The sequence below is a fragment of the Vigna unguiculata genome, chromosome 2 (assembly GCF_004118075.2).
Source record: "Vigna unguiculata cultivar IT97K-499-35 chromosome 2, ASM411807v1, whole genome shotgun sequence".
In the NCBI taxonomy this organism is placed as follows: Eukaryota; Viridiplantae; Streptophyta; class Magnoliopsida; order Fabales; family Fabaceae; genus Vigna; species Vigna unguiculata.
In genome coordinates this window covers 32,193,450-32,216,239 of record NC_040280.1, presented here as the reverse complement: position 1 = coordinate 32,216,239, position 22,790 = coordinate 32,193,450, and the positions used below count along the sequence as shown (strand labels likewise).

The following is a 22,790-nucleotide window of genomic DNA, read 5'->3' as shown; positions in this document are numbered from 1 at the left end:
AAAATGTTTAAAGTAGTAAAAAGATTAAGAAAAAAAATCATGATAATGAGACAAAAAGTTATTAAGCTTATTTTAAATATATATTTAAAATAAGATACTGTTTTTTATTTTGATTATATACTGTGAAGTGATGAAAGGGGTGTTTGAAGAATAGTTCCTTTCATTTATTCCACATATATGTTGACATTGATTTAGAATATAATCAAGAAAATAATGAAGCAAAAGAAGTTAAAGAATTTTCCTCAAACAACATGAATAATGTGACCTCATTTAAGTCTAAAGAGACGAGACAAAAAAAAGCAAACCAACCCAAATAAATGATTGTACAAGTAAGAAAACATTTCTAAACAAAAAAATATAGTCCATACGATTCTTTACATAATCAATATATATATATATATATATATTGATAAGTTTATTTTTAAAACAAGATTTAAATAATAACATTTTTCATCTTTAAAAATTAAAACAATATTTAATCACATTCACAAGCTTATGTTTATTTCAGAAAACTTCTAAAAACTCAGATTCAAGAATTAACGTGAAAATGTTTACATTTTCAAAAACTTTAGCGTTATTTAATCATCGTGCTTTGAGTAAGCCAAATAATTTAAATTAATCAAAATAATATTTTTTCTTTCATATTCCTTATTTTCATTTCTTTATTTACAATTGTTATGTCTTAAATAAGAATTGTTTTACTTTATATATATTTTATATTTTAAATTTTAAGATGATGTAACCTTTTCTCTTTAATTATATTTTCACTTTCATTTTTATTATACATTGAAAATTGTTTAAACTTTAAAAGTAAGGTAAATATTTAAAAAATAATAAATGATTGATTCAAAATTATATTAGAAAAGAATATGAAAATGTTATTTGAAATTAATGTGGAACGTTTGAGATGAGTTGCAGCTGGTCCCACATGAATGTTGCCAGGCAGGTAGTCACTGCTACTCAATTTATAACGAACCTACTCTCAGTGATCACTGTGTCCCACTTAATTAATTAACAATATATATAAAATAGAAAATGATATTTTAACTTTTTTTTTTATATTTTTTAACGCTTTATTTTCATTATTTTTAGATTATTTATTTTAATTTTTTATAATAATATAATGATCTAAGTGTGATGAGACTGATGAATTAAAAATAGTAAAGAAAATAGATTTAAGTATTATTATCCATATATTAACTAATATTATTACATCTTACATTCTCGTTTTCTCACATTTTAAAACTCTTTTACAAATTAAAGTAAAAAAAGTATATAGTGGAAATTAAAAGTATTTAATCATTTAATTTAAAAACAAAAATTAACGTAGATTATTGTAAAAAGTAATTTATTCGTAACATTATTAAAAAAATAAAAATATTGGTGTAACATTTATTTACGCGGATTCCATTGTTGCTATGTAAATACGCTCCATCAATAATGACGATTCCAGAGCCGTGTTGAGCGATCAATTTACAAGAGTCTTTTTCTTTCTATTGTTTTCAAATTTCCAAAATTTATTCATCTCTTTTGTCCTATTCACACCCAAGAAAAATAAATAAATACTAAAAAAATTGATTTTATTATATGTTATATCCTTTTTTTTCATCTCTCTGGTAATAATAAATTTGTTATAAAAATGATGGTGGAGCATAATAGATAATAATATTTTAATTATTAAATTTTGATAATTTTTTCTTATAATATGAAATGGTATTTTTTAAATAATTTTAAAATATTGAGAATGAAAAATTAAAAGAATAAAAACCACTAAAAAAATTACACCTACAATTATAAGAAACAGTTGTAAAAATTTAGTAGTCAAAAAATATTTTTGAAGCATAATTATCCTTTTACAATATATCACTAATTTATCCCTAGGCCATCAATGGTTCAGAGTTGAAACACTAAATACAAACAAAATATGAAACATCATAATTAAAAAAGAAAAATTGCCTTACGAACCATTGCAACAGAATACAATATTAGCAATAGAAATCATTCAAGCGCTAATTTTTTCACATATGCTGTTTGATACATTAAACCAAGTACAATACGACGCCATATTAAGGTTAATTAACATTAAAACAAGTGTAATACGACGCCATACTAAAGTTAATTAATTAACAAAAACAGCTTAACGAGTGACATTGACATTCGGTTTGAATCAATTCCTAAAAGCAATCAAACTCCTAAGCAAAGAAAACAAAAATTAATTAAGATCTAAAACTAAGCGATTTGTGGTAATTAAACGTTCCGAAGCTGACCTTCTGACGAGGGACGAGATCTCCGGCGAGAGTGCACCGATCTCAAACTCCGGAACTTCGGGGATGGTGGAGAGAACGGGTCCAGACTTATCATAAACCACGTAGAAGCGCTCTTTGGAGTATTTCTCTGGCACGTGGAAACTCAAAGTGGTGGTGGTGGTGGTGGAGGATTTATTGTTGGACCTGAAAACGGAGCGAATGAGTTTGTGAAAGGAGCGAGAGAAGTTGAAGGACTTTCGTCGCATGGCGATGGAAGGTGGAGGAGGAGGCTGATCCGGAAGCGCGTGAAGCGAACGCTCCGGTAAGTGAGGCATGGAAAGGGTTCTAGTTATGGGGGACTTAGCTATGGCGGAGTGGAGTTGACGTTGGAAGGAGTTGAGCTCAAACGAGTCGTAGAGCGTGCTTCCACAGTCCCAAAGATTGGTCGAATACGAGGATGACTTTGTCGATAAAAGTTTCTCCACAATGGTTACCTTGTTTCTTGTTTGAGCCATATCAAGAATCCTATGACTCTGTCTGCGCTGTCTTTGTTTTATGAGCAAAAACCGAAATAAATTGAATTAGAGAGAGGGAGAGAGAGAGAGACGTGAAGTGTAATCGCTTTCTGCTTTTGTAGGTGAAAGATGAAACGCGGTAGTCATGAGTTGTGACCAGAAAAACGGTTACCCTCCTTATAAGGTTTAACGTCCGCCATAGATGGACCATGAAACGTTGCTTTAGTTCCTTTTACTATGTTACTTGCATTATTCTTCTGTGGTATAAGTGGATGATCAATGATATTAATCAGCGTTTTGTAACAATAATTTAAGAGTCAAGATAATATATTAAAGTCAAGTACAATTTTAATGTGTAATTTCTATAGTCATTTTTTACCGACATTGATTCACAAGCGGTAATGATTAGTGGTTTTATTCAATTGGTTCAGGGTTTAATTTTAATAGTGTATTTTAGATATGGAATCAAACATGACTGAGTAATGAATATTCTATACCAATATTATAATTAATTTTTTATTAAGTCCTCCTTGATTTTAATTAGAGGTATTTGTATTATTTTCATTTTTTAGTCTCTTAAATAAGTTTTTTTTTTCTTTTGCATTTCCTGAATTTAAATTTGATTTTTTTAGTTGCTATAAGTTAAGAAAAGTGTATTTCAACCTTTTATTTTATTTTTAAATGATTTATGTCACAATGTGTAGTATATTTCCATATACACATCGTGAATCTTATCCATTATGTCGCAAACAGTCAAAATAATTTAAAATATAGAGTAGTTGTCACTGTATTTATTATGAAAAATTATGATTTTTTTTTAAATAACAAACGTTTAGATTTGGGAATGTAGGGAATTCATCATAAGATTAAATATGTAAATTATTGTAATTGTTAACATATTTATTCTCCATCAAGAGTTAAACAAACAATTTTCATACTTTTATTAAAAAAATGTTTTTGAAGACATTTATTTGGGTACAACAAGAATATATGTTTTTTTTTTCTACCGAGAGATAAGGTACGTAGCTGTTTAAAAGTGTTAATATATTTGAATCTTAATTTTTTTTTTTTGTATAATTACTTATTTGGTACCTTAATTTTGTAGTTTAGTTCAATTTGGTCCTCATATTTTTTGTGGATTCAATTTAGTACCCAAATTATTTAAAAGGGTTTAATTTGATCATCTCCATTAAGTTAGAGAGTTAACACCATATTCCTAGAGAGGACAGATGTCAAGTCGTGAATTTTTTTTTTCTTATTTTTTTTTCTTAAAAATTTATAATTTGTCACGTGTTATGTTACTGTCGTGTCACATGGTAGTTTACCGTCATAACACGTGACTGTGGTAAAACTTGTTTTCAATTTAGTCTTTTATTTTAAATTTTTGGTTCAATTTAGTATCCTTATTTTTTTAAAATGATACAATTTTATCCTTTTTAATTTGAGACCAAATTAGTAAATAAATTTAATTACAACTTATATATACACGTTACAATAATTTTTTTAATATATACATCAAATCACTTCACCTAAATACTCAAATTATTTTATTTTTTACATTTTTATCTTTATAATTTTTTACACTTGTAAAAAATAAAATAATTTGAATATTTAAGTATAGTGATTTGATGTATAAATTCAAAACAATAATTTTAATATGTATATATAAGTTATAATTAAACTTATTTACTAATTTGGTTTCAAATTTGAAAGAACAAAATTGGATTATTTTAAAGAATTGGGGTACCAAATTGAACAAATTTTTTTAATAAAGGACTAAATTGAAAAACGTTTTACCGCTGCCTTGTGTCACGACTGTAAACTGCCACGTGACACGACAGTAACCTAACACGTGACAGATTATAAATTTTTAGGAAAAAAAATAAAAGTTTAAAAAATAAAAATTAAAATTAAAAAATTCAACGACTTGACACGTGTTCTGTACGGACACGGTATTAACTCCAACTTAACAGACCAAAATTAAACCCTTTTAAATAATTGAAGTACTAAACTGAACCAACCAAAAGTATAGGTACCAAATTGAACTAAACCAAACAATCAGGGGACCAAACATAAAATTATACCTTTTTATATTTACATTTTCAAATTTTTAATAAAACAAAAATATTAAGCACTAAAACGATATGTGTACTCATTCATATCGAAGGATATAACATTCAAAATGACGTGTCGATTATCAGATCATGATCATACAAATATCCAAAATTTAAATTGGTTTAAAAGGATTTTACTAACTTCTTATAAAGAAAGAGAACTTAAAATTAAATAGAGTATAATTATTAACTAAATTTTTGCTAAAAAACCCTAATAAATTGTTCTGACAATTATTATTTTACATTTTTCACTCAATAACTAAAAAAACTTAGTAGATTGCAAGGGACACTTTCAATATTAACTGAAACACCTAAATCATAAAATAAAATAAAAAATAACGTGAAGACAATGTCATAATATATACTTCACATAGAACAAGATTGTTAAATTCCTTTTGAAACCCTAAGGTTTCGTTGTTTCCTTGACGCTCCATCCATTGTCTTGGTCAAGGCGAGACCCACCAATACGAGGTGTCGTGTAACAATTTATGGAAAAGAAAAACTTAAGATACATTGAGATCAATACGAAGAAAGCCCTCAGTTAACATAATCACGTGAACCATGAATTTGCTTATAATGTCATTTTAGAATAAAGTTGTAGAATGAGACAGATTGACATCTTTCAGTTATTTTAACAAGGAAAAAAAGGTTTCCAACACCCATGTGTAGAGATAAAAAAAATATAAAATAAAAGTAAAAAGTACATATGATAGAAAAAGATAAAAGAAAAAAAACAGTAGGTATATATTAATAAATACTTTTAAATAAATAAATAAATGTATACTTAATCAACAAGCGAAGTGAATTAATAAATGTTCACAATATTGTTATAACTGAACCCGATAGACCTAAATGGATCATTCGTTGCGTTGGGTTGTTCTTTGCTTAACGAAACTGTCACCAAAACTAAACTAATTAAAAAAAAAAAATGTTACGTGTACGCGGATATAAATATATAGATGATAGAAGCTTTTCGGGAGCGAAACCGTTCAACAAGAAAATTTTCTTACCGATTCTGTTATACCGTTTACATTCCTTTCTCTTCTCATTCTCTAAATCGATCTCTCACCAAAGCTATGACTTCCGAAGCAGAGCCTGCCGGTGAGGCTGCCAAACCTAGTACTCCCCGGCTTCTCAACATCTCGAAGTCTCTCATCGCCGGTGGAGTCGCCGGAGGAGTGTGAGTTTCACTCTGCATTAGTTCTTTTATTTTCTGTTTCTTTGCTTTTTGGAATATTGAAGTGCTGCCGTTACTTCTTTGTTATGCTGCATGTTCAAACTCTTTAAATCGATACGGTCTGATGATTCAATCTGAATTTTCTTGATTCTTTCTTTATGGCATCTTATATATTTTCTGGAGTTACTGGAGCTCGATAGGTTTGTGCGACATTTCAATAAGACAGGAAAAAAAATAAAAGTCAGATTTGTATAAAAACTGTCAAATCTTGTTCCGCAAGAAAAAAAGAAGGAATTCAAGTTTGTTGTATTAAAAATAATCAGCAAAGATAGAGATAAAAAGATTGCAAAGAAAGGAAGACGTGTTAGACAAAATGGTTTGATGATAAAGATAAATGAAGTGGAATGAAAAATTAAAAAATCGTAGTTCAGTATATTATTTTTTTTTTCGTGTTAAGCTAATGCAGAAATGGTATACTTTCTTTTAGATATATACTTTGACCGTCAAATCTAGTGGGGTAACGTCTATTTGTCGACATGTGAATACTATTGTTGAAGGTACTACTACTAAATTTGTTTTGTATTTGACTATTTGTGGAGAACATGACAAAACAAGCTAATGCGTATTATGGGTAGATACTAAAAATTAAAAATAAAGAAGTATATGGAAATGGAACGTTGTGTGCGGCGTTAATTATTTTAATATTCAAAATAATCAAATCATTTTGGCTTGTACTATTAGGCATGTGCCAAATGCGTTTTGACTTTTGATCTGATTACACAGTGAAGCATAATGTATATAATTTGTAGGTCACGAACTGCTGTAGCTCCTCTGGAGAGATTGAAAATTCTGCAGCAGGTAATTGCCATTAAATTTATTTCGGTATATCATATGTCTAGTTTTGTAGGCTCTTTTTCTTTTTTTAATTAAAAAAATCTGTTTCTTTAGTGCAGGAGAGAGACTGTGTGGATGGTTTATTACATTAATTAATGGTGAAAAATAAATGTTGAAGGACAAAGAAGTATATAGGTTGTTTCTTTAATTGCTGATAAACAAATTGCCTTTTGAAAATGCAGGTTCAAAATCGTCAAAATATAAAATACAACGGAACAGTTCAGGGATTAAAATACATATGGAAAACTGAGGGTTTCAGAGGATTGTTTAAAGGAAACGGAACTAACTGTGCTCGTATTGTCCCAAATTCAGCAGTAAAGTTCTTTAGCTATGAGCAAGCTTCGACGTATGTTTCTCCACATTTGTTTTCTGAATTCAATTTCATTAGTCTGTTGTACATTTGTTATGTTAATTCGATATCAACCTCTCTCTTAATTGTGTCATGCAGGGGTATTTTATGGCTCTATAAGCAGCAACCTGGAAATGGTACAACCAAAACACCTCTCCAAAACACTATTTGACTTAGATGGTCAAATATAGCAGAGAAACAGTACTAGACTCCTTATAATGGGTTGTTGCTTATATTAAAAAAGAAATTGTGAAAAGGGGGGAATAGATAGTGGAAAAGAAAAAAAAAAGTAGCTGCATTAATGGCCCGTCAGTTTTTATACTCTGAGGTGTACGTAAGCCATTCGCTATAATGCCATTGTTTTGGAAAGAAATCAAACCCCATCTGGCAGTACTGATCATAAGATTGATGTATGTTTTTGTCTGGGACATGTGATTCTTCATTGGATTGTGTTTTGTGGTTGATTCTTGATTTTTACTTTTTTCGCAGAAGAAGCTCAGCTCACTCCCATTCTGCTGCGTCTTGGAGCTGGAGCTTGTGCGGGAATCATTGCCATGTCTGCCACTTATCCAATGGACATGGTGCGAGGAAGACTAACCGTCCAGGTATTGTGAAGAAAGTTGTTTTTGAATTTTGGTTTATTTGGATTCTCTTCTGGAAGTGTTGTCTTTGGAAAGATGGAGATGCTTCATTGAATCGCTTGCTCCGTTGGCCATAACTTAAAATTTGAATGCTTCTGTAGACAGAAGCATCTCCACGTCAATACAGGGGAATTTACCATGCTCTTTCAACAGTCTTCAGGGAAGAAGGCCCTCGAGCTTTGTATAAAGGCTGGCTACCTTCAGTTATAGGAGTTGTAAGTAAATAACATTTGATTCTTCAAAAGTATCCCGTTTTCTGCCCTTTGAGATATTCCATTTCATTTTTGCATGAACATATTATGCTTGTGTCTGCAGGTACCATATGTGGGTCTTAATTTTTCTGTATACGAGTCTCTGAAAGACGGGTTGATCCGATCTAAACCATTTGGAATAGCTCAAGACTCTGAGTTAAGTGTGACAACAAGGCTTGCATGTGGGGCTGCTGCTGGAACGGTTGGCCAAACTGTGGCTTACCCCCTTGATGTCATTCGCCGAAGAATGCAAATGGTGGGATGGAAAGATGCTGCACCAGTAGTTGCTGGTGAGGGGAAGAACATAATGGAGTATACTGGCATGGTTGATGCATTCAGGAAAACGGTGCATCACGAAGGAGTTGGAGCATTATACAAGGGCTTAATTCCCAATTCAGTGAAGGTCAGTTAATCCAATGGCCCACTTGCATAACTTCCTTGTCATGTTATAATAGTTCTCTACGATCAAGAGAACAGAATTAAATTAACACGGACTTTATAATACGCGATCTGGTAAGAAACTGCAGAAACAAATACAAATTATTTTCAGAGTTAGGACAACAATTTACACTTTATTTCAGGTGAGGTTGTAGGGAAGATAAAACCTTTGATTCCATTCCTCTGTTTATTTCAGGTGGTTCCTTCCATAGCTATTGCTTTTGTGACATACGAGATGGTCAAGGACATTCTTGGAGTAGAAATGAGAATTTCTGACTGAAAAATTACCAACTTGTTCTAGACATTTACTCGAATTTGTCATTTCATTTTCTGAAAAATAGATTTGAAGATTGAATTGTAGAAAACTAGCATTATGTCGTGTACATATCCATATATCATTTTTTTTCTCATCATATACATTGGCAACTAGTTTTTGTCTAGGGATTGTGACAAGCTTAGTGGATGATTCTGAGTAAGATAATAAAGACAACGACTATAGTTTTCATTTACAATTTACAGTTTATTATTCACTTTATGCAAATACGTTAGTACGACTTGTTTTGTCTAGGGATTGTGTAAAAAAGAATTAGTTCGACTTGTTTTGACTAATCTCGTTTTTGATTCGTAAAAAATGGATCGAATTGATTGAGATGCCATTTTTTTTTTAATTTTTGTTTATATATATATATATAATTTATATAATTTGTTTATATTATAAAAAAAATATTTATTTTTTTAATTACTTTTAATTTTTAATTATAAAAAAGATTAGAAAAAAAAAAGTTGGCAAGTTAAGCGGATCAGACCACATTGAGTTGGTGGATTGAAACTCCAACCCAGCTTATTCTTTTCTTGATGGGTCTGATCCGTTTTGACATGCCTAGGTTACATAGTAGGTAGAGTTGTAAATTTCACACATGAGTCATAAGTTAGTTTTATCCATTTTTTTAAAAAAAAAATTCTTTTAAAAATCTCAAATGAGGAAGGGAAAAAAGTATCATCTCAATTGAATTCAATTGGATTAGGATCACGGTCAAAGTGAGTTTGACCCCACTAAAAAGACAATTTTAACTCATGAGCCATAGATAAGTCTTTAGCCCATCATTAAAAAAGTTCTCTTTTGAGGGATTCTTTAAAAAAAAAAAACCCTCTTAAGTAGGTTAGGGTCACAATCAATATGGATTTACTCCACTACAAAAACTTAAAATTAACTTGAAAAACAATACTTTTAGCCCATGATCCATATGTAAGTCTAGGTTCACCTTTGAAAAAACTTTTTTTTCAGGAACATCAAATGAGATGATTACAAAAAATCTCCTCTTAAGTGCATTAGAATCAAGATCAAAGTTTATTTTACTCCACTAAAAAATTTAAAATAATTCTTAAAAACAATACTTTTCATCTTAGCCAAATGTCGGAGTTATATTGAGTTGGACATTAATCTCGTTGTTGATGTTATTAAAAGAAATATAAAATCCTTTAGAAGCATTAATCATGTAGAATTTAAAATCTCCTTTCTAATATTTTCCTTAATCAGTTAATCACTTATTGTATTAAATTTCAATTATGAAATCAATCTGAACTAATAATATAATCTTATTCAAACTCACTATTTTTAATAAATAAAAAATTAAATAATAGAAAAAAAAATTGTAAACCTTACCGTGAAACTTAATTATAATATCAAGAGAGCAACATTCACTTAACCAATAGGTGATCCGAATCCAAGAAAATACATCGAGGATCCAAAAATAAGTAGAGAAAAGTCGTTGAAGTAGAATGATAGGAAAATTGAATTGAAGTTCATTATTTCCCATATATCAAGAAAGAAAATGGACACACCAAAACTTTCTAACAATTCATCTAATCGAACATAGTCACGTAGGAACATAAAGGTAGAAGGAGTTTTTTGCCATGATTGGTGGCAGTAGCAGCTAAGAGGTATAGTGTGGTTGGTTGTCTCATGACAACCTCGTACCTAAAAGTTAACAGAAATAGCATTCTCTAAGAAAGCACACGTTTTAACAAAATGTGTGTTTCTCGAAGCAAACACAATGACTAGTGAAATCTCTGTTACCAAAACCTCTTACTCTTGGACATGGAATCCTTCAGATAGAAATAGCGATTGCGATGAAACTCAACCAGAGAACAAAGTTGTCTTATTGCTTCCTTCTTCTTCTCCGCAAGCCCCATCAACTCATAATCTTTCTCTTTCACAATCCTTTCCAACTTCTCCACTTTTCTTTCAAGCTGCTTCACTTCTTTCATCAGATTCAGTTTCACCCCTCCTTCTTTGCTCACCATCGCTTCTAACTTCCACACCATTTCTTTCAGCATCAACTCTTTCTCTTCATACTCAATTCTGGCCTCTCTGTTTTCTGCATCCATTTGTTCAATGCATTCTGTTAGCTTGTCTATCGTTTCCTCACTATCAACCACACTGGTTTTTAATTTTTCAACCAAAGCTTTTAAAGCCTCAGCATGCATGGTAGCTCCTTCTTTAAAATCTTCATGATCCCTCCGAAGTTCAGATATCTCTTGAACTCGCCGTGCCATTGCTCTTTCTAGTTCATTGTTTCTATCCTCCAAATGGTGCTGTTTCCTGCATCGAGATTCCAATTCCAGTTCCAGCTCCCTTATCCTTGCAAGAAAACACTCCTTTTCTTCAGCCAAATCCGAGCACGATTGCGAAGCTTCTACTCTCGTTCTCTCCAATTGCACCTCCAACTCCTTGCTATGATTTCTCACGGAATCTAACATGTGTTGCATCGCATTAATCTGGTCATCGAAGTCCTTCTTCTGGTTCAATGCTTCGCTTCTGTTGCGTCGAATCTTCTCCTCCGATTTTCCTTTCTGCGTCCGCATCGTCTTTGCCTCGTGTTCGAGCTCGCGTATCCGTGCCATCAATTCAGCAATTTTCGACGCCGAACGATCCTCGTTGGTTTGGAGTTTTCCCTGTAACACAGACACCGTTCCTTTGCTTTTGTTCAGCAACACTTGAAGCTCAAAAATTCGTCTGTGCAAATCAGCGTTCTGTGTAAACAAGAGTTGTTTCACTCGAAGCTCTGGATTACGTAGTTCAAGAGTAGAAGGTTCAGTTTCTCTGGGGAAAGGTTTTTGGTTTGAATCGCTGATATCTGAATAATAATCCGTTTCCTCTGCGGAAAAGTACTCAGACTCGGAGCTAGAGGAAGACGCTGAGGACATCTTATCCACTTTGCTGGGATCTGATTTTACGTACTCTCCGGTGAGACGACTGTACTGTGGGTACAGTGATTGGATGTAGAAATCCTCTACCAGCCACACAAACTCTTTCACTTTCATGGACTTCCCATCTTTTTTGCATTGCTCTTCGTTTTTAATCAGCTTTGCGATTCTGCTGAGCTCTGTTTCCATATCTGTCAACAACATTAGAGATGGATAAGTATTCAAAAGTAGTTTCCATATCTATCGATATTAAAAAATTTAAGAGTAAAATATATCAAAGTGGAGAGGAAAGACAAATTTCTGTGTTTGGTTCTAAGTCAAATTGATATAGATCGATTTTCTAACGCAAAATCATTATGTGTTTGGTTTTCAAAATCAATCAAAATTGATTCAGTTAGAAATCAATTCTCTAAGGTTAAACCAAACAAACAGACTAAAAACAAAATACAATTGGCAAGGTGGTGTTTTTGGTACTGTTCTTTTATGAGAATTAGAAATTCATTATGATAACCTGCATTTTGATTCAATAGAAATATTTATCATGCAGATTAATTAATGAAGGTAAAAAACAGTTATTTTGATCTTTTAAGATCAAAATATACGTGATGTGCACCTGTTTTTGTTCTTTTGAGTGCTTCGGATTTTTGAGGATCAATATGACCCCCGAAGGATTTGGAGAATCCCCTTAAACGGTGCTTGAACATCCTTTTTTATTTGGACATTCGAAAAGATTAATTTTAGAGGGAGATTTCTTGCAAGGAACTCTTCATCTCCTCAGAAAATGAATAGGAACCCTGAAACTGACAAGTCAACACACACACGCCTCACAGATTAAGAGGCCATTCTAATTGTCATTGTAAATGCACTTAATATACGCAATACATCAAAATAAATGCACAAACATCATAGTAAGTTTCTTCATTTCAGACAGAAACTTCTTCTCCCATAACCTTAAACAACTAAATGCACAAACATCATAGTATCCAGAAGATGCAGGTATAGGTTTTACATACATGGATTGAAGATGAATGCAAAAACACAGATCCACCAATGTACCAAAAAAAAAAAAAAACTGCCGATAAGTTTATAATTTCCTCTTTAATTTACAATCAACCAAATCTCTCCTCAAATATTACATTATCGTTTCTGATCAGCTCTTAGAATCAAGAAACCATGATAAAATACAATTTTTTTTTCGTGAATTCATTATTTTTCACAATGTCATGCACTCAATGTTTCCTCGGAGTATTGATGCAGTAATTATTCCAGAGTGAAATTACAAATCGGGGAAAATTTATTGGTAATTGCTTCGACAAGATGTGATGTGAAAAATGCATCGACGACCATTTTTTTTGCTTAATAAACATAAAAGAAGAAAACAGATACCTGGGAATGGAACTCGACTTCCACCAATCTGAAGGGATTAGAAATATTGACGAGAAATAATCCAAGGTAAAATTGTTGTATAACGATGAATAAATTCAATGGTATCGTTTCTAATAATAAACATGGGCTATTCAATTTGTTTATATAAAGGGAAAATGTGGAGATAATATAAAAATATTATTATTGTTATGTTATCATTATTTTTATCTTTATTATTTTTTTTATCCGCATTATTATTAGTATATTTGTTATTATTTTCTTATATATTATTTATCAACATTGTTATTATAGTTGTTAGTATTTTATTATATTATTATCATTATTATATTGTAGCAGAGATTTAGAAGTTAACACGTAAGTGTATTCTTAACAATGTTGATAAATTTGTTATATAATGCCATATCTAGATAGAATTGAGTTTAATTTGAAAAATAAAAGATAAAAACTGAACGGGTTATATTGGGGTGGATATCTTGGTTTTTTTTTTCAATAAAAAATTAAAATTACATTGGACTAAAGAAAAATACTGTTTTAGCTTATCAAAATCAAAGAAGAATAAAATAAATAAAAAGATCAATAAGTCGTATAACTTTTACTGGGAAATCCTGTAGCCGGATTTGCTAGCTTCAGTTCATATAATAATAGATAAGATAGTACCTTTTTTTCAATTTATTAAGGATAAGATAAATAAGTGAATAAATTATAAATGCAGAGTTATAACATAAGAAAACAAAGATAAATTCTACAAGTTTTATACATAATTCAGTGAATAAATTATAAATCTACTGAGCTATAAGACAAAGATAGTATACAAGAGATTATAATAATAAAAATAAAAGATGAAGAAAATAAAATAAAAATTATCAAATAATTTATTTTCCCCATCTACTCAGTCATAGGAGATTATTTTCAGGAGGAGGTAGTTGATAACAAATATAGGCAACAAAAAATTATCGAGATCTTGATAAAGCGCTAAGATTATTCTCCAATATATTTACAATATGTAAAAAGATATGATAATGAGTTGTGTAATTCTTTGAAAAAATTATGTAGCTATTATGAATGATAATGATTGAATAAAGAATTTCATTGCATTTTATTTAGAAGAAAATGTTACTCCATGTTACAATATATATATATATATATATATATATATAAAACATGATACAATTTTATTTTCTTTAACATTTTAAATTGTAAATATAACTAATGATTTTTTCAAAATATTCATTTAGATTTTGGTGTATATAATGACTGCCTTATTTTCAGATTATATGGTAATATACATTTTAAAAAAAATAGCTGAAGAAAATAATATAGATTCGACTGTAAATTATTTTGATAACATACGATAAATCATTTTTGAATTTTACGAGATAAATAATTAAATTAACGTTTTAAAACGTAAAAAGATTTCAGATTATATATATATATATATATATATATATATATATATATATATATATTAATCACATAAAATGTACTTTTTGGTTGTTGGTCATTTGTAAATTATTCGCATTTTATTTGTATAATCTTATCTATCATCTTGATCATGATACGTGATCGGATACAACATATATTTTAGATGTTGATTTATTTTGAAAAATGTAATAAAGATATGATTGGGTGTGAATATAAACTAAAATCAAATATATTAAATATTAACAAAATAAAAAATATATAAATTATTCTTATCATAAAAAGATTACTATTTGATAAATTAGATACTTTATTGATAATATAAGTAAAATATCTTAAAGTATCGAATATGAATACATGTCATATATATATATATATATATATATATATATATATATATATATATATATATATATATATATATATATATATATATATATATATATGACATAAATTGAGGTATTGGTACATAATAGTTTACCACTATATGTCACATGCCTATGATAAAACAAGTTTAAGAAGAACTAAGTGAATATTATGTTTTGAATTTACTTTTTAATAATTTTTTTCATATATGTATCTAGACATTCCAAAAACTTTATCATGATATTTGTTCGAAGTCCCATATTGGCTAGAGATAAGGAGATTTAAGATTATATAAGTTGGTGGAAACCCCACCTCACAAGCTGGTTTTGTGAAGTTTGGTTAAACTTAAAGTCTATCTTTTATATCGTCATAGTTAAAGTTTATCCTGACAAGATTTGATATTTGTTCGGCCTATTGTGCCACCCTTATCAGAAAGTTTATTGTTTGTTGAGCATATTGTTTCACTCGCTATCGGACCACCCATTAATGTATAAGTGTAAAAAGTCTTACATTGACTAAAGATAAGATTATTTAAAAATACATAAATGAATGCAAATCTCATCTCATAAACCAATTTTATAGGATTAAATTAAACGTAAATTCCTCTTCTTAATAATATTGAAATAACTAAAGTAATGCACATCTTAACTTTTGGTTGAACTACCATTTAATTCGAATAAACAACATCTGATAATTTAAAATAATTATATTCATTTTATTTTTCTAGCTTGAAATTCTAATACATATTTTACATTATTTATGAACTATTATGATGTAGGAATACATTTTTCAAGAGTGTATTCATTATTTTTCAAATAATGCCATATAAACTAATGAAACTGAATCTGTGAATTCAATTAAAAAATTTACATAATTAAAGACCATATTATATACTTTCTTAAGGCATGATAAATATTGTAAGAATAACAATTTCTTAATTTGTAATAACATCAACTGATTTAGAAATCTAACATACTTAAGCCTACGCGTGATTGATTGCTTTGATTCCTAAATTAGAAAATGAGTTGTAACTTGCAATTATTATTGTGTCTGTCAACGATTTTACAATAAATAAACTTTGCTGACCCTATGAAAATTTTTCACACATGTTTCTCAAATGCATTTATCAGTCAAAACTTTAAAAGCTCAGGATTACATTCGCTGCAGTCGCCACTGTCTAAGACATCTATTTCTACATCTAATAAAAACTACTTTTCAAATGAAAGGGAATGGTCTAAGAATTTTATGATGTGAAGGTAGATGACACACTGTATTTGCTAGTTACACATGAATTAACTCTTCCCCAATATATATACACACTAAAAATATTAACTACCAGCATTTGTTAATCATCGGAAGACAACTTTTGCTTCTTCCATTTGTAAGCAGCTTCCAAGATCTTAAGATTAGTTGTCTGACTTTCTTCAGGGAACAAAAAGTCGAAAAATTCTTCAATTCTGCAAAATTAAATTAACAGGAATGGTGTAAGAAAACTGAATAAGTGTCACCAAGTAGAATGTGGGAACTATGGAAAGTATACAGAGTTAGTTACATACCTAGTAGAACCATCTTCAGTGGCAACATGCCTTCTCTTCTTGAGCTTCTTGGGCAGCTTAGACTGGACTAAGCTAACATCACCCAGCTCTCCAAATGTAGTCTCCATGTTGAGCCATTTTTCCAATAACATTGCCCTTTCTTCTTTCAAATCTGGAGCTGATGATCTGAAGTAGTTGAGAGCCTTCTCAAACACCCCTGATACAGGCACAAACACAAGATTATGAAGGGATTCAGAAAACTATCCCACTTATGTTCAAATTAATGAAAACAACCAATTAACAACACAAGAGCCATATAGCACTGGGATCACTTACTTCTAGCACGCTCAATGCATTGCTTCTTTTGTTCGTGTTCCGTCAAGTCTACATTGTCCACATCCATAGCTGTTGCCTCAAATTCAGCGTAGCTTATCCATACCTTTAAGTGCTTTGTTCGGTCAAGAAGCCTTTCATAAAGTGCTCTTGCTCTCTCAAATTCACCCTCAGCAGTTTCAAAGTCAATGAATGCCTGCTTTGTGTCAACAAATTCATAGTTACATTATGACTAATGTGAATATAGTTATCAAGGTATGCAAAATATAAGACAAACAATAGAAGGCAAATAAGAATGATGAAAAAAGAGGTTGTCACACCAGGGCATAACCATATGAATGCAGAAGTTGCTAACATACAACCACTAAACTTTTTCGGTTGAAAGATACAATTTTTCCACTTTTAAATCACCTAAAAAACTAATGAAAGTTTAAGAGATTGCAAGTTAAATTCTGTTGAACGCAAAAAGCACCAAGCTTGAAATCTCGCCCTTCATTGCTGTCCTCACAGCAAATAATGTTCAAATTGAACCTCCATCTCCCTAAACCAATCAGACCACCCAAAATGCGATTGCTACCCAAACTTCCACCAACAGTTGTGGGCACCTAATCGAGGTTATAATAAAGTTGGGACATCTCATCAAACCACTTGATGTGATCGTGGACAGGAAGGAGTCACTTCAGGAGGCTCCTAGAGGGAGATTAACTATAAGTAAAGATAGCAAGTTCATGAATGATGTAGAAATAGTTTTTCGTGCAATAAATCCTTGCTTGGACACAAGGATGGCCTATAGTGTGTTTGACTACTCCTTTAGTAATTTAGCTTGTAGCTTTGTTCGGACACAAGGGTGGAAAAGAGAGTGCTTGGTCACTCCTTTCATGAGCCTAACCTCTAAATAGAGAGCACCTCTGCACATTGGCCACAAGTTTGGCAATGAATGCAATTTGCTTTGAAGCCATGGTTGTGCTTTAAGAAGTGTGTGAACACTTCTCCTTCAAGAGTTCTTAACTTGAAGGAGAACTCAAGTGTTGAATTGAATTTCCTCTCTTGCTTAGCTCAAGAGTTAGTGGTGCAAGAGGAACCTTTCTTCTCTTCGTTCTTGAGTGATGTTATGGATAGTTTCCAAGAGAAGCTATCATTCCAAAGACGAATCTCTTCTCCTAGTCTTCTTTCTTATTCTAATTCTTTCCTTTCCATTCCTTTGTGCGTTTCTTCTTCTTCCTTTTTGGTTCTTCTTGGCCATACCTAGGCCACCCACACACTTTACAACCACTACTCAAACCAACCCAAGACAATGACATCATAAAGTTATTGAAATCATAAAAGTATTTCCATAGGTTTGAATACATCTTCAATATATATACATATGGGTGAACTATCCTAGGGAATCAGTACCAAATACATGAATCTCAGAGGTCCAATCCTTTAAATTTGTTACAACTTTACTTTTTTTTTAAATCCATAAATTCCAGGTACAGTAGCAAATTCTAGAATAAGGAAAACAACAAAATTGTGCAGTCACAGTTAATTTGCAGTGATCTACAAGGTCGATAATTCCTTTTCCCCTCATCATCCAGTAATATAGACAAAGTGCAAACGTTACTTTCTTCTTTAATAATTTGCCCTTTTTTCATTCAACTTTTTACACGACAAGGCATCATACAATTATATAACAGAAAATAATTTGCATATAATGGCCTAAATTTTTACTTTTCTACATGTTTTTCGACGGTTTTAGTAAAAGGCTCCTAAAAGTGATCTTTGTATTTTATTTAAGTAAAAAAGCTATCCACTTAAATGTGAGTGTCCGGACATTTTCTAGCACCAGAAATAAATTCTGTACCTTCCACAAGAGCTCAGGCATGTCTAATGCTGGTTGGGCAATTGCAAGCTCAAAAATTCCTCGTGCTCGTTCTGTCTCAGATAATGATCTCTCCAATTCAGCGTACTTGCTCCAAGCATAACAATTTTCTGGAGACCACTCCAGATATTTTTCATATAATTTTCTGCACCGGTCTATATTACCAAGCTGCAGTTCTATCTCTATATACTTCTTAAAAATCTGTTGTCAAAGAGTAACAATGTGTGAAAAGTTAGCTAGTTCTTAAAGGTCTGTTGTCAAAGAGTAACAATGTGAAAAGTTAGCCAGATTGCAATTAAAAGAAGTTGCGTTGAGTCCACAGATATATTACCTTATCTTTAGGAGCCTTTCCAATTGCATTTCCTAATATTTGTCTAGCACCCTTGAGATTCAGTTGACGTATTTCAAACTGAGATGCTAGAAGCCATATCTTTGCAAACGAAAACTTATTGTGAGGTATAAGGTTGAGGCATTCCCTAAAGAAATGGAAGTAACAAAGAACATCAGTATGGCTAAGACTTAGTAGCAGTGCCGTAAATCTATGATACCAATACTACAAAGAAATTGTCTTTTAAGTGATTTAGTAAAAGAAGATAATAAGCACAAGAAAATTGGTGAAAAAGTAAAAACATGAATAGCAGTGTTCATTTAAGATTCAAATAGTAGTAAAAACATGAATAGTAGTATGAATCGTGTATTTCGTAACATTCGAATAGTGAATTATAATATTCTCATAACTATGAGTTGATGAACAAAATAGAATCCTAAACATGATAGTGATTAGCATAATTCAAAGCAATATCAATACAGTTATATCTAAACTTTATAACCAGATGCATACTTGTATACATCCCTAGTTCGCTCCGCATCCCCAGCATCGAGCTCTTCATAGAGTGCATAATTAATCCTAAATTGCACATATAACAAACATTAGGAAAAAAAAATGTCAAAATCAGTGAATAAACATAAAAAAAAAGCAATGAAATCTAAATCAAACATACCACAAATAAATATAGCGTTGCCAGTAGCGCTTCTCCTCGGCCGGGGGGACATTGGCTATAGCCCTCTCATAAACCTCCCTGATCCTTTCCTTATTCCCCACACTTTCCTCCAACCTTATGTAGTCAAACCAGGAATCATAATTCAACGGATTCTTCTTCACTTCGTCCTCATACTGAAACCTTCTCTTCCCAACGATGGCATCCTCTATCCCTTCCCTGTCCCCATACTGTTTCTCAAATGCCACAAATTTTCTATACAAATCTTCCGCCCTTCCCTTTGGAATATGATCCAGAGCAAACTTATAGATAGCTCTTGCACGCTCAGTCTCCTTACACCTTTCCTCAAACTCCGCAAAAGCAACAAATAACAGCTCTGCTTCCTCGTCATCAGATAGCTTATCCACGGCTCTCTCGTACACGGTTCTGGCCTTCCCAACCTCGCCATTCTTCATCTCAAACTTGGCATAGCGTATCCAAGCCCCAACCCGAGGGTGGCACTCAACAAATCGCTCGAAAATCCCTCTGGCGCGCTCAATTTCGTTGTACCTAAGCTCAAACTTTATGTAGGACAGCCATCCCTGCTGGTCCGGTGTCCATTTCATCCACCTCTCGAAAACCTGCCTCGCGCCGGCGACATTGCCCAGCATCTCCTCCATGTGAATGTACTTATACCACAACTGATCCACCCTCGGAAGAAGCGTGACGGCGCGGTCCCACACGTTGCGCGCGTGGTTTATGAACTTGTTCTTCATCTCGACCTCCGCGTACTTGAGCCAGAGCGTGTGGTTCTTGTAATCCACCTCCAGCGCTCTCTCCCAAACGGAACGCGCGCGTTTGAAGTCCTTCTGCGATTCCTCCCACTGCGCATACTTGATCCACACGCCAATGTTCCATCGAACCCGGCGGATAAGGTCCTCGAACTCTTTGCGCTTGCGAAGACGGTACTCGCCGAGCTCGGTGGAGTCGGTGATTTTCTGCTTCGGAGGGCGGATCTCCGCCTCTTGACGCTCCCGAGCCTCCCGGAGAATTTGCTCGGCGGTGATTTGGATTGGAGCGGGGGTTTTATTCTTTACCCTGGTTGGACGCGGAAGCTTCACCTCCGTGTCCTTTCGAGTGAGGTAACCCAGGCTTGGGTCCGCCTCTTTCGATGAAGACATCTTAGTTGGTCTGATTATGGCAATTTCTCTGGTGCAATGCAGCCCTGTGCCTCAACCCTAACCAGATGGGATAGTCTTTTTCTTTCAGTTTACCTTTATTTGACCACTATTTATTTACACACAGAATTAGTATTAGGGTTTCGGTATTATATCATGAAAGGGGAATTGAAAGGTAAAATGGACAAAAATATAAACAAAAAGATGGGAAAAAGTATAAACATAAAAGATGTAAAATTTATGAGAATATAAATCTGGCAGAGCCGGTTACATATTCTCTCATAAATTTTCATCTCATGGACACAAAAATATAAACAGAAAGATAATTGAAAGGTAAAATGGACAAAAATATAAACAGAAAGATGGGAAAAAGTATAAACATAAAAGATGTAAAATTTATGAGAATATAAATCTGGCAGAGCCGGTTAGATATTCTCTCATAAACTTTCATCTCAGATGGACAAAAATATAAACAGAAAACAGATGGGAAAAAGTATAAACATAAAAGATGTAAAATTTATGAGAATATAAATCTGGCAGAGCCGGTTAGATATTCTCTCATAAACTTTCATGTCAGATGGACAAAAATATAAACAGAAAGATAAACAGAAAGATAAAATGTACATAAAATGTTTTTAAGCCTTTAAATGATTATCGCATCTTTTAATAAATATTACTCAGGGCATCCGTAGATGCCTAGAGAAAAACTACTCCATAAAAACTTACTTCGATTCCAGAGGGAGGGGAGAGAGATCTGAAATTCTTCGTTTATTTAAGGTTGAAAGCAGATTATACAAAAGAAGAAAGGTGAGGAGAGAAAAGTAGGAGACAAGTATAGTGCACTAATGATGCTTTGTTTCACCTTAGTGACTTGTGTTCATTTTGAACTGTGTATTTTGGAATATTCCATATGTTGTCAATTAAAACATTTAATTTGACATTTGTATTGTCTCTACCAGGATAATGGTAGGTAGAGATGTCAAAATGGGTTTCAACCCGTGAGCCAACCCGGCTCACCACGGGTTCGAGCCGGGTTGGGTTGAGAAAAATTCAACTTTTCAAAAGTGGGTTGAACTCAACCCGACTCACTTAACCCACGGGTTAAACGGGTTCGAGCTAACCCACCAACATTTTTTTACAATTTTTTTTTATTTTTTTAAAATTTTCTTTTAATTTTTTAATTATTTACTACTCCAATTATATTTGTTCACAATTTCATATTTTTAAATGCTAGAATGTTAATTATATTTGAATTATTTGAATGTTTAATTAATTTGATTGTCAAGTTATATATATGTTGATACTTTAATCTTTAACTATAATCTTTATAGTAAATTACTCAAGTAACCGTCTTATAAACAATTTTTTCTAAATTAGCATGAAAAAAATGTATAATTTTTTTTCTTTATATTTTGTTGAATAGCATGACAGAAAATTTGTAATATTAGTCATGCTTTCTTAGACTAATGGATACTTTCTTGGAAATAATTCTTCATATATTGGTAGTGAGCATGATCAAAACATTGGTTATTGATTTTACTATGATTGTCATCTCATGGGTTACTTAAAAATTTATTTAAATATTTGAATAATAAAAAAAATAAATAAATAATTTTTTTAGGTGGGTTGGTGAGCCAACCCACTTAACCCACCAACCCGTGGTGGGTTGAGCCGGGTTACAAAATTTCTGGCTCACCAGAAAGTGAGCCAGGTTGGGTTCACTCATTTTGAACCCGGCTCGTGGGGAGCCAACCCATGTGAGCCGGGTTGGCTCACTTTGACATGTCTAATGGTAGGTATTTGTGAGTATTGGCAATTCTTGTTTGTCATACTTTGTGTATTGTTCCACCACAAAGGGGGACTTGACTGGTTTAGGACCTGAAGGCCCTTTCTTTGTGTTTTG

The 22,790-nt window shown here is 32.1% G+C and overlaps 4 protein-coding genes across 4 annotated transcripts; 1 reads left to right on the top strand and 3 right to left on the bottom strand.

Annotated features, from left to right (window-relative positions):
* Positions 1 to 1,985: 1,985 nt before the first annotated feature.
* LOC114173058 lies at positions 1,986 to 3,078 on the bottom strand. Its single transcript, XM_028057264.1, has one exon. It carries the CDS (start codon positions 2,759 to 2,761, stop codon positions 2,213 to 2,215), a length of 549 nt encoding a protein of 182 aa, XP_027913065.1. The 5' UTR covers positions 2,762 to 3,078; the 3' UTR covers positions 1,986 to 2,212.
* Positions 3,079 to 5,828: 2,750 nt separating this feature from the next.
* On the top strand, positions 5,829 to 9,040 carry LOC114173092 (mitochondrial adenine nucleotide transporter ADNT1-like). The gene is made up of 8 exons (XM_028057315.1): positions 5,829 to 6,055; positions 6,862 to 6,910; positions 7,129 to 7,292; positions 7,395 to 7,432; positions 7,785 to 7,900; positions 8,038 to 8,151; positions 8,252 to 8,590; positions 8,822 to 9,040. Exons 1-8 carry the CDS (start codon positions 5,835 to 5,837, stop codon positions 8,903 to 8,905), a joined length of 1,125 nt encoding a protein of 374 aa, XP_027913116.1. The 5' UTR covers positions 5,829 to 5,834; the 3' UTR covers positions 8,906 to 9,040.
* A 1,403-nt stretch (positions 9,041 to 10,443) lies between these two features.
* On the bottom strand, positions 10,444 to 13,281 carry LOC114174308 (COP1-interactive protein 1-like). The gene is made up of 3 exons (XM_028059134.1): positions 13,219 to 13,281; positions 12,446 to 12,632; positions 10,444 to 12,023 (listed from the first exon to the last, which is right to left on the bottom strand). The coding sequence occupies exons 2-3, from the start codon at positions 12,534 to 12,536 to the stop codon at positions 10,699 to 10,701; spliced, it is 1,416 nt and encodes a 471-aa protein (XP_027914935.1). The 5' UTR covers positions 12,537 to 12,632; positions 13,219 to 13,281; the 3' UTR covers positions 10,444 to 10,698.
* Positions 13,282 to 16,099: 2,818 nt separating this feature from the next.
* On the bottom strand, positions 16,100 to 20,988 carry LOC114173693 (crooked neck-like protein 1). Its single transcript, XM_028058230.1, has 7 exons — positions 19,734 to 20,988; positions 19,574 to 19,639; positions 19,064 to 19,208; positions 18,715 to 18,933; positions 16,875 to 17,067; positions 16,560 to 16,755; positions 16,100 to 16,460 (listed from the first exon to the last, which is right to left on the bottom strand). Exons 1-7 carry the CDS (start codon positions 20,888 to 20,890, stop codon positions 16,349 to 16,351), a joined length of 2,088 nt encoding a protein of 695 aa, XP_027914031.1. The 5' UTR covers positions 20,891 to 20,988; the 3' UTR covers positions 16,100 to 16,348.
* Positions 20,989 to 22,790: the final 1,802 nt, after the last annotated feature.